Genomic DNA, 12,808 nt, shown 5'->3' on the forward strand with positions numbered 1-12,808 from the left:
TTCCATTCATTCTCTGTTGGGATCTATGATCAGACTAGTCTCATTTCTATCTTTAATGTGCTTTTCTCTGATTATTTTCTTAGCCTGAGTAAATTCTAAGAGATACAGAGAGGTCACATAATAAAGAGTTTCCCCAAAACTGCTTGGGATCATGAAAATTGAAACTAAATAGTTAGTAAGCATAGATGACGTAGGTTTCAAAACCAGTCAACTAAAAATTTGCCAGTCTAAACATTCCATCCATGTTCCAAATGATTAGATTTCAATTTATAATATAGATACTAATACAAATAATATAGAATGTTTATAATACTGAAAATCAGAATTTGCTCCTATGTCTGAGAATACCTATCAGCATTGGTCTATTTTCTTCCACAAAGGTAAGTTACTAACCCCTAGGCCATGCTTAAACTTTCTTCAAAAACCCTTTAAATATATCTGAAATATTTTAGAAAAAGATTGGTTGAAAATGTTGTTTTGCCATTATCAGTCAGAGCAAATCTTTCACAATATTGTCTGTCATTACTGTTTGTTCAATTCAAAAGCTAAAGATAGCCATGTGTTTATAAAGAAATTCAGGCAGCTGACCTTTAATGAGAGTCTGTATCACCTCTTTATGTCCCATCTCACAAGCACGGAAAAGAGGAGTATGTTTCATTACGTCAGCAGAATCTATCTGGGCGTGATGTTTTAAAAGCAATTGCACAGTGCTGACATGGCCAGAAAGGGCAGCAGCGTGTAATGCTGAAAGATGTCAGAGAGAATGAAGTTATTAAATGGTGTTTAATTAAATCAGTGAATATAGCAAAACCTAAACCAGACACTAAGATGAAGGATTGGCATTTACCTGCAGGTGCGCTGGACATCGCTCTTTCCATTTACTTATTCTGTCATTTGTCCCAAGTTGGCTTCATTCAGTTACATCTTATCATTTACACCCATGTATATTAAGTTTATATAAACTGAACACATGTATGTAGGATCTGTGATATAAATCCAGAAGATCAAAGAAAATCTGACACTATCATTGAAATCAGCTTGTTAAAGAATAATGAAAATAAATTCAAATCACATATCCAACAAACATTAAAATAAAGATAAGAAAAGGTAATGAGTAGTTTAAAAAACCCAGCTTCAGTTACTAAGTATGCAACTAACTAAAAGGGATAGTGGTGATTTGGAAATGAATTTTATCTGGATTTTATCACATTTTATATTTTTATTGTTTATTTATATTCATATTTATTGTATTTATAATGGCATTAAATTTTAAACCTTGTTTTTGTTGTAAACCACCCAGAGTCCCTCCTCTGGGGGGGAGATGGGCAGTGATAAAATTCAATAAATAAATGAATACATACATACATACATAAAACAGGCATTCTATTCTTCCAGCAGGTGGCAGCACCTATCCAAACCTGGCTCATCTTGCAAATGCTAAACAGGATTGGATCTGGTCTAGGCTGACCATACCTACCGTTCTGAATGGGACAGTCCCGTTTTTTTTAACATTGCCCAACCGTCCCGTCGTTTTAATATATATGTCGATTTTGTCCTGTTTTTTAAAAAACGTTGGAGCCGTTATTGTTAGAATGCAGTCTGAGCTTTGCAGCAACGGTGGGAAAAGTGCTAAGCTCTGAAGCAACGGTGGAACAGTTGCAACAAAGCTCAGCTTGACAGTTGGGAAGAGCACCAAAAAGAAAGCAAGCCCATTGGCTGCTATCTCCAGACAGCATGAAGAAAGAAGAATAAAAGGACGGAAAGAAGAAGAACGGGTTATCGGGGACAACCGTTCTTCAGGCTCAACTTCCAGACCTCGCCTCTTGACTCCAGTCGAATCCAGAACCAGGAAGACCTTCCCAGCCTTGCACAGCTGGACCACCAGACAAGCCTGCCTTCCTGCGCCTCCTCCGATCACTGCCGCTGCCTCCAACGGCTACTGGGCTGGAGCTCTGTGCCTGAACCTGCTAGCTTCCGTGCCGGTCCTAGTGCCTGCCTTGTACTTAGCGTGGACTGGATTCAAGCCTTGCCATGTACCTTGAGTGAACTGGACGCATTTTTTTTTATAGCTTGAAGTCTACCCTTGCAATGCCAAAGACAAAGAGGCAAACCTGCAGTTTTAATGACGATCTCCAGAAGGAATTTAAATTTATTAAACTGGACAAACTGTGCAGTGATGGAGCAAAAGTGGTATGCCAACATTGTAATATACATTTTTCCATTGCTCATGGAGGTAGAAGTGACATCAACCAACATCTACGTAGCCAGAAACATAAGGATGCTGAAAAGACTCTGGCTTCAGTTAAAAACATCAGTTCGTTTATGAGACACGATGGTGATAGTGAAAGCGATAAAATTGCAGCGTGACGCTGTTTTTGCTTATCATACTGTGCATCACGGCCAAAGTTTTCGCGCAAATGATTGCTTGGCGACATTGATAAGGAAAATTTATGAACCAAAATTTTCCTCAGCGTGTACCAAATCAGAAGCAATAATTACCAACGTTTTATCCCCATACATATTGGGCAAAGTAATAGAGGATTTGAATAAAACAAAAAGCATTACAGTCAGTTTAGATGCATCAAACAAAAAAGACATCAAACTTCTTCCAATCGTTGTGTGGTACTTTTTGCTAAATTGTGGTGTTCAAGGCAAAATTATAGACTTTGTTTCCTTACCTGGTGAAACATCCAATCTACAGTGTTCTATGTTGAAGGAAGTAATTGACAAATTTGCTTTACAAAACAAAATGGTTGCTTTGTGTGCAGATAACATGAACACCAATTTTGGTGGTTGCAAAAGACTTGGCAAAAATAATGTGCAGCGAAAACTTGAAACTGAACTGAAGAGGCCAATTATCGGTATTGGTTGTGGGGCACACATTATATGTAATTGTCTCCAGTGTGCTGTCGACTGTTTACCAATTGATATTGAATGTTTTGCAGTGAAAGTATACAAACACTTCCATGTGTACACAGAGTTGAAGAACTGAAAAACTTTTGTGACTTTGCAGGAAACAATTACGCTAAATTGTTAGAGCATGGAAATACAAGATTTTTGTCCTTGGGTCCATCAATTGACAGAATTTTAAGCATGGTTGATGGGCTTACTTCTTATTTTCTTTCTCAAGAAAAATGCCCTGTTATGTTGTGAAAATGGTTTGAAGACTCCTGTTTGAAATTGTGGTTGTCATTTACAAGAGATCAAGTGCCTATGTTCCAAATGTACATTAGTTTGATTGAAAAAGATAATATTTCAGCTACAGAAGTAGCTGTAAAAATTGAAAATCTTGTAAACAATTTAGAATCCAGAAAAAGTGAAGTGTTTGTAACTACTGATGTCAAAAAACAACTGAAAATGTTAGTAAATTCAGGAGAAATTAATGAGGCTAAGTTTCTTGAGGTAGTCGAGAATTTCTATGAAACCAGCTTAGAATATATCAACAAGTGGAAGTGCAGTATAGGAAACACTGAGACGTTCAAGTGGGTGCTACTAAGGAAGACACCTGAATGGAAAGAAATACAGGACAGCCTGAACAAGGAACTCATCACATGCACAGAAACAGAAGAAACTCGTGTATTCGATCACTGGACCCTCATAAAATCTACAATTGTGAGGCAGTTGGATACATGGAATACGGAAAACATTTTTGTATCTGACAGATGGGTAAACATTTTTTCTGAAATGAGCGAAAAATGCCTAGACTTTCAAGACTTTTGTAATATTGTAGAGTTTATTCTTTGTCTTCCAGGAAGTACAGCACCTGTCAGGAGTATGTGGTCAAAGGAGAAATCTAGATGAAGTGTTGAGACAATGAGGGCTATGTTACTTGTAAAACAAAATTGTGTCATGGAGTGTGAGAAGTTTTATGATAAGGTATTGAAAGACCGAAATTTGCTGTGTGTAAGATTACTTCATCAGAGAAATATTCATGGTACAATCATGGTGAAATACAGTCTCCCTCTATGTCTACCTAAATTTTTGTTTGAGTTCTGTCACTGAAGAATAATTGTTAGCTCAATATGTTCATGTAATAAAACTTTTTCGTGAAAACAAAAATCTTTTTATATAAACAGTAATCTGTTTAAGGACCAGCAAATGGATCTTAAAAACTCTTTAAAACTTTTTTTATCGTCTTACTTTTTCATGAATATGGAATATTACATAAGTTTAACCCCATCCCGTTTTGCCATTCCAATGTCCCGTTTTTGTCTCAAGGAAATATGGTCAGCGTAATCTGGTCAATACTTGTAATGGTGACCACCAGGAAATCCCAAGATTGTAGACAGAGTGGGAAGTTGAAAAAAAAAATCACAGGAGAAAGTAGCTTCCCTAATTTTGCCCACAAAATGACATGGATGTGTTTATGAAGTTGCCAGTAGTTGAGAACAACTTGCAGGAACATTCTAGCAAGCCAATAACTTCTATTTTTAAATGAACTGGGGGGTGGGGGGGACTCCTCTATGGATTGACAGAATCCGAAGTGTAAGATACTTTTTCCTCCTTTTGTGACTAAGCAATTGAACTAAATAAAACAAAACTGTTCATTTTATTATATTATTATGACATGAAATTATCAGATTTGAGCAACTGATTTGAAGATGCAAACTAAAGAGATAGGAAATAATCAAGTTACTTGTCCCTCCCCCCCTTTTCCTTCCTTGAGTAAATGAAGCGGGAAGAATTGAATATTACCTTTACCTCTGTAGCAGTAACCTGAGGAAGGAAGGAATGTCAAAAGAAGAGAAAATGGCTGTGTATGATAACATGCTACCGCCCACTTTGTTATATGGTATTCAGAATTGGGTATCTCAGGAGAAACAAAAAAGCTGAAGAATTCTATGTGTTGAAAAAAGAGAAAGGGTCCAGAACAAATGGGTGATGAATTATGTGGACTGAATACAAAAGTGAGAGATCAGTGGACTGGGATGGTTTGGCCACTTAGAAAGAATGAGTATTAAATTACAAAATGAAAAGGAAAGAAGAGATAATTGAGAGGGAAGAAGACTGCGAAAGTTGTGTTTAGATGGAATTGATGAGATCCACAAAAAAGGGAGAGATGAAAAATTTATTCTTTACATTTATTGAAGCATGATATAGTGGATGTGTCAGTTTTAATACGAGCACAGCTTGATTCAAGACTTTTCAGATACTTGACACCCCCCCCCCAAAAAAAACTAATAACCAATGCCAGTAATGCCAATAACTAGCTGAAAGTAAAACCTCTGAGAACTGAGCATGGTTAGATAAAACTTTATTATAGACTTGAAGTCATATTTATGGAGAAGATCAACTGCTAGAGAATACAGGAATCCAACCACCCATATATATGGATATACAGTATATCCACGGGGATACACAAACACACACACGGATGGAGATGGATGGATAGACAGACAGACAGACAAACAGACAGACAGACAGACAGCACAGCTCAATGGGAAAAACAAGATCAAGGTCATCAACACGTACACCCTGCCATTTATCAGATACCCTGCCAGTATAGTGAGCTGGCCAAAGGAGGACATGGAGGCTCCTGATGTGAAGACATGGAAGCTCCTCACAACGTACAGAGGTTTCCACCCCAAGTCCAACACCCAGAGACTGTACACCAGCCAGAAAGAGGGCGGATGGGGTCTGGCGAATGTCAAAGCCACTGTCCTGGATGAGACACAGAGCATCCAGGAGTACATCAGTAAGATGGCACCTAAAGATGAGCTGTTGAGAGAATGCCTGCAGCAGCAGCAGACATGGAAGGAAGATCATGCAGAGGAAGTGCCATGGCAAGATGAGACCCTGCATGGGATGTACCATCAACAGATAGTTGAGGTGGCTGACATTGGGAAATCCTACCAGTGGCTGGAAAGGGCTGCACTAAAAGACAGCACTGAAGCACTGATCATAGCAGCACAAGAACAGGCACTTGGCACCAGATCCATAGAAGCAGGGGTGGATTCACGATACTAGGCAGGACCCGAGGTACAGACTGTGCAGAAAGGCCTCAGAGACAGTCCAACACATAGTGGCAGGGTGTAAGATGCAGTCAGGAACAGCATACACTGAACAGCACAGCAAGTGCATTGTGTACAGGAACATCTGCACAGTGTATGGGCTAGACCCTCCAGGTCAGATGAGAGATTCCACAGAAGGTTGTGGAGAACAGCAGGGCTAAGATCCTGTGGGGCTTCCAGGTCCAGATGGACAGGCAAGTAGTGGCCAATCAACCAGACACTGTGGTGGTAGATAAGGATCAGAAGTCAGCAGTGGTGATATATGCAGCAGTGCCAAGTGACAGCAACATCAAGAAGAAGGAGTATGAGAAGCTGGAGGAGTACCAGGGCCTGAAGCAGGAACTAGGAGGATGTGGAAAGTAAAGGCCAAAATGGTCCCAGTGGTGGTAGGAGCACTCGGAATTGTGACTCCTGGACTGATCCCAGGAACAACATCAGAGCTCTCTGTCCAGAAGAGTGTAGTGCTAGAAACAGCTATGCAAAGCCTCAAACTCCCAGGCCTCTGGTAGAGGACCCAAGATTGAGGAAGATACATACCACCCATAGGGGTGAGAAGGAATTTTTTTACACACACACACAGATACGGAGATAGATAGATAGATGAGACAGACAGACAGACAGACATTTCAGCTTCATGTTCTAAATTCCTATCCTTTTCTGGTAGGTCTTTTCAGTTTTTTTCCTAGCCTGGGAAATGGAAAGCACCTACCCTTTGTCTGTATAATGGTCTTCTATGGCCTGAGACTCTTAGCTTCCCACCTTGCCAGCTTCAGTTCTTTCAGGAGGCAAGAATGATTTGCCAGGATAGATAGGAATTGTGAATGGTGTTGGTATAAATTAGATTTATTGAGTTTTCTTTTATCTACTGACTTTAATTCTTTCATTTACTGTTAGTATTTCTTTTTTGCATTTTGTATAATGCTGCTTATCCCTCAAAGGGACTAGCATGATGAGTATGTATGGTGTATGTTAATGAAACAAAAGGGATTCAGGAAAGAAAAAGTTGGCAAGTTAATTTGACAGAAAGCAGCAACATTCTTTATCATAACTCTGATCCTGGTATCTGGTAACATTGTATCAGTGAAATGCATTGCTAGGAAGGAATATTAAATGAGGGATGATAAAGTCATAAATTCTTGGTGTGATTCTTAGATAAGCTGTTCTCTGGAAAGTGAGAAGAAGTTGTTAAAGAAGACAGGGTACAAATATTCCAGACATCAGGAGTATGAGTTTTACCTACATAATTATACTTTAAGAAAATGTACATTGATGAAAATGTACATTGCTCATCAAGACATCTCAGCTGAACAGCTCATAAATATATGACAAACCAGAAACACGAACTGTTAGGTAAATATTAGATTAAGAATAGAATAGAAGGGGAATTTATGCTGAAGTGGTTTACCTGTAATGGTTGCCTAATCCCAAATACTCAGTCTCACAAGCTCGGGCTTAAAGATAACTGATTTATTAAAGGAATAGTATGCAAATACAGAGAAAGCTGAGAATGAGCAAAAGCGCGCCAAATACAAACTTAAAAGCATTGCCTGTGAGCAAGTTCCGCCCCCATCCCTTGTCAGTGCATACCCCCTCCCAGGTGCTAGGAACCGTTAGACGCGCCTGGGAAAGTAACCTTGAGCAGGAGCGCAAACCCAAACATACATTCCAAACCCTCAAAACAACGGAGGGCGGAGGAATGGAAAAAGCCTGCATGGGCGAAGTAACACGGAACAGAAGATGACATGTGAAACGTTACAATGTTAACAGAACACTGAAATGGGTAACATGACATATCGCCCCCTCTCCAAAAGAACGCTATGGAGCAGGTTTGTCAGGATAGGGAGAGTGAAATTGGGCTACTAGGCGAGGTGAGAGTACGTCAGGAGCAGCAACCCATTCAGGATGAGGGAAATGTTTCCAACGAACGAGGTACTGCAAAGCGGAGCGCTGGCGGCGAGAGTCTAGGATAGATGTCACCTCGAAGTGTTGCTGGTTATCAATCATGAGAGGAGGTGGTGGAACGGGTTGAGGATGCCAGCGGTCCGACGGCAGGTAGGGCTTGAGTAAACTACAATGGAAAACAGGATGTAAACGTTTGAGGTTGTGAGGCAAAGCAAGTTTAAAAGTAACAGGGTTAATTTGTGCCACAATTGGAAAAGGACCCACGAACTTAGGGCCAAGTTTTTTAGAAGGTTGTGGGGACTTGAGAAATTTGGTTGATAAGTAGACTTTATCTCCGACAGTAAACGATGGTTCAGGTGAGCGCTTGGCATCGGCATGGCGTTTGTAAGTAGTCTGGGCATGGAGGAGAGCTTGTTGAATGTTAAGCCATGAGTGTTTGAGAGAGTCGGCCCAGTCAGTGAGGGAAGCTGGCAGAGGTTGTGGATGAGGAAGGTCAGGAATAGGAACGAAATCACGGCCGAAAACCGTTTTAAAAGGAACTTGACCAGTGCTTTGATGAACAGCATTGTTATAGGCGACTTCTGCAAAAGGGAGTAAGTCGACCCAGTTGTCTTGCTGGTAATTAACAAAAGCTCGGAGATATTGTTCCAGTGTAGAGTTAACCGCCTCTGTAGAGCCGTCCGTCTCTGGATGCCACGCGGTGGATAGGGCTTGTTTGGTGCCTAGAAGTTTCAAAAATGCACGCCAGAACTGTGACGTAAATTGTGTGCCCCTGTCACTCACCAAACGGGCGGGGATACCGTGGAGGCGGTACACATGGACGAGGAAGAGGCGTGCCAGCTGTTGTGCGGTGGGGATAGAAGCGCATGGGATGAAATGGGCTTGCTTCGAGAAAAAATCTTTGACCACCCAAATGACTGTTTTACGTTGACTAGGGGGTAGATCAACGATAAAGTCCATGGATATGTCCTGCCAGGGGACAGATGGGGTGGCGACAGGTTGAAGGAGACCCTGAGGTTTGCCCGTTTTTCGCTTTATTGCTGCACAAACAGGGCACGATGTGACATAAGTTTTAATGTCTTTAAGCAATGTTGGCCACCAGAATTGCCGACGAACAAGGTGAAGAGTTTTTAAATAGCCAAAATGTCCAGCCAGCTTGTCATCGTGGCAGCGCTGGAGGATCGTTTTTCGCAAAGCATCGGGTACATAGAGACGATCGTTGTGCCAGGCAAGACCGTCGGTGAAAGTTAGAGTGTTTCGATTAGTTTGTAACCAAGTATCTGTTTTAAGGTGGAGAAGCAACCGTTGTTGCAAATCTGAGGGAATTGACAAGCCTGGCGAGCGGCTGGGAGGTGGAGCGGCTGGAGGTTGTGTTTGCTGCGCTCGCGTCTGACTGCGCGTCACCGCTGCTAAACTCAATTGTTTTTCGGTCCAGACGGTGCCTTGGACCGTTGGCCCTGGGCCAGCATCTTGGGGTCGGCGGGAGAGCGCATCAGCTAAAAAGTTTTTCTTGCCTGGTATGAATTTAAGGGTGAAGTCAAAGCGGCTGAAAAACTCAGCCCAGCGAAGCTGTTTGGGGCTAAGTTTGCGACTGGTGCTTAGAGCTTCCAGGTTTTTGTGGTCAGTCCAGACTTCAAAAGGGTTGGAAGTCCCTTCTAATAAGTGTCGCCACGTTTCTAAAGCAGTTTTTACAGCAAAAGCCTCTTTTTCCCAAACATGCCATCTCCTCTCTGTTTCGGTGAATTTGCGGGAGAGGTAAGCACAGGGTTTTAAGGCGCCAGAGTGGTCAGATTGTAGCAAGAGTGCTCCAATGGAAAAATCAGAAGCATCCACTTGCACAACGAATGGTTTAGAGGGGTCTGGATGCTGTAAAATTGGCTCTGTGGTGAAGATTTGTTTGAGCGCTTCGAACGCCTGTTGACAGGTCGGAGTCCATTTAAGGAGCGCTCCTGGGTTCTTTGAACGTCGCGTATCCCCCTGTCCTTTGGTTTTTAATAGTTCAGTAAGGGGGAGGGCGATTTCAGCAAAATTTTGGGCAAATGCCCGATAAAAATTGGCGAATCCGAGGAAACTTTGTAATTGTCTCCTGGTACGGGGAGGCTCCCATGCCACAATGGCTACCACTTTTGCAGGGTCCATTTCAATGCCCTTAGCGGAAATTCGATACCCTAGATAATCAATTTGTGACTGATGGAAGGCACATTTTGATAGTTTAGCATACAACTCTGCTTTTTTCAATTTAGCCAGCACCTGACGCACCAAGTGGATATGTTCTGACATGGTTTCAGTATAAATCAATACATCATCCAAATATACCAGTACCCCTTAAATAGGTGGTCATGCAAGACCTCATTGATTAGTTGCATAAAAACCCCAGGTGCTCCCAATAAACCAAAGGGTAAGACTTTGTATTGGAAAGCCCCGAGAGGACAGTTAAACGCTGTTTTCCACTCATCCCCTTCCCTTATATGAATACGAAAATAGGCTTCTCTCAAATCCAGTTTTGAGAAGATTTTGCCTCTGGCCAGATGTGATAACATATCTTTGATCAGGGGCAAAGGATATTTATTTAATATTGAGACCGCATTGAGCCCGCGGAAATCGGTACACAGCCTTAATGACCCATCCTTTTTTGGCCTGAATAGAACAGGGGCTCCTACCGGGGAGTTAGCAGGCTCAATGAAACCTCTAGCCAGGTTTTTGTCAATGAACTCCCTTAGCGTGGCCAGCTCTTTGGGAGACATGGGGTAGATTTTTGGGTGAGGTAACTTTACATTTGGTAAGAATTCAATGGCACAGTCCGTTTTTCGGTGGGGTGGCAAGCGGTCTGCTTCCTTTTCCCCAAATACCTCAGCAAGATCCTGATACTGACTGGGCAGTCCCTCAAGCGGTTGAAGCGTTTGTACAGTAGTATACGCTACCCCTCCACCCTCCATGTCTTCCAGTAGATCCTTTTCGGGTACCTTGTAAAATCCATCCGCAAAAGTCACAGTTCTATGTAGCCAGTTGATAAAAGGGTTTTGTTGTACAAACCAGGGCATACCTAATATAACCAGAGGACCCCCCACTGGAGCTACAACTGCCACTGAAGGGCGGTTTTTCCTGATGGGATCCCATCTGCAAGGCGACTAGCCCCGTGGAATGAGTGACTGCTTTCCCTCCCGCCGTAGTTCCATCCAATTGGGTGAAGATCATAGGTCTTGGCAAAGGAAACGTGGGTAGTTCCAGAGCCGCTACAACATCAGGGTGCATAAGGGAACGGGAGCAGCCTGAGTCGAGCATGGCCCAAACTTCCACAGTTTTGGTTTTTGATCCCAGTTTAATTTTTACAGTCAGTGTAGGGAAGTTTCCACTCACCGAATCGTGGTTACGCCCGGTTTCTTCCACCTGCCCTAGGGCGCCCTTCAGGGCAGGTGGTAGGCTTTTCCCGCCGGCTGTTCAAATTGCAATTCTTCTTCCTCTTCTCCGAAGGGTAGTCCTGGTGGGTCCAGTTCTGCGACGGCAGCTTTCAGTTTCCGCGGCAGAGCAGGCGACTTCACTGCAGGTTTCGTCTGTCGTTCTTCTGGACGGCGTCTGGGGCACGACGTGGCTCGATGTCCTTCTTTTCCACATCTCAGGCATTGACCTTTGGAGAACCGTCGTTCCCTTTCCTCTTCCCAGGCTTTTGGTTTGGGCTGGCAAGTCCAGTCGTGCGCGCTCCTCTGGCAAGTCGGGATTGTCTAAGTTCTTTGGTATGGGCATAGGTTTGCAGGGCATTTTCTGCGCTGCCCGCCAACTGAATCCACCCATATAGTGTCTTAGGATCGTCTCTTCCTAGCACCCAACGAAGGATTTCTGGTTCTAGCCCCTGCTTAAACATTTCAATTAAAGTTGGCTCAGACCAGTCTTCCACCTTCCCTGATAAAGCTTTAAATTCCAGCGCATAATTGGCAACTGAGAGGGACCCTTGGTAGAGCTCCCTCAGGGCGGTTTTAGCTGTCTCTTGGGCTAGAGGGTCTTCGAAATGCTGTTTAAGTGCCCACAAAAAGTCATCGAAGTCCTCTAACTCTGTTGCCTCGGTCTGGCACAGTTGCACATACCAATCAGCTGCCCTCCCTCTCAGTTTGTTGGCAATAAAATTGATTTTGCCGTGTTCTGACCGAAAGTTCCGGCCCCAATCCTCCATATAATGCTTAGCATTAGTGATAAAGAAGGAGAGTGTAGTGGGATCCCCATCGAATTTCACTCCAAACGGTGGGAAGTTTCTTACCGGCTCAGCTGGCTGTGGCGGTTCCGTGAATGTCAACGTACGCCGAGCCTCCATGGGTGGCCGATCCCTAGGAGGTCTTGCCTCTCGCCCCCCCACCTGACGGGATGATCGAGTCTTGCTTCTTCCCCTGGGTGGCAGGGTGCTATGCCTTGGGTACTGTGACGGCTCTTCCTCCCAATCCTCTGGGGTGGGCTCTGCACCCCTGGGGAGATCCTTAAGGATTGTCACTATTAGATCCATTTTGTCCTCTAATGCTCTCATACAAGCAGGAGTGACCGGCTCTTCCAGGGGTTGGTTGGTTACCACCACCCTCGGTGACAAGGGGACTTCGGGCTCCCAGGATAGTTGTGGAGACCCCCTCCCCGTTGTCCTCTCCATTACGGTTTTGTGTTCACTCCTGAGGCTCTCCTGCATGGATATCAGCAACTCATCTAATTGGACATCCCGCATCTCCCGACGTGCTGCTCTTTGCGCTCTCGAGGTTAGAGCTGGCCGGATCCTTGCCGACTCCTGCTCTTCCTCGCTCCCTTCACTTGCGCGAAGCTGATGTTCGGTCATCACTAGCGTTCCCTCTTATCCAACGATTGGACGGGGCTAGTGGAAGATGGTTGAAATGATTCTCAGCTTTATGTAATGGTTGCCTAAT

General features: G+C 43.3%; 1 protein-coding gene across 5 annotated transcripts in view; it reads right to left on the reverse strand.

The window, feature by feature from the left end:
• The window catches only part of INVS (inversin), a 126,339-nt gene that overhangs the window by 33,685 nt on the left and 79,846 nt on the right, over positions 1-12,808 (reverse strand). For all 5 annotated transcript variants that reach the window (XM_063304250.1, XM_063304247.1, XM_063304248.1 and 2 more), the window contains one exon: positions 589-744. In XM_063304250.1, coding sequence (XP_063160320.1) covers positions 589-744 — 156 coding nt within the window. The remainder of the gene's footprint in view (positions 1-588; positions 745-12,808) is intronic.

The sequence above is a fragment of the Candoia aspera genome, chromosome 4 (assembly GCF_035149785.1).
Source record: "Candoia aspera isolate rCanAsp1 chromosome 4, rCanAsp1.hap2, whole genome shotgun sequence".
Classification (NCBI taxonomy): domain Eukaryota; kingdom Metazoa; phylum Chordata; class Lepidosauria; order Squamata; family Boidae; genus Candoia; species Candoia aspera.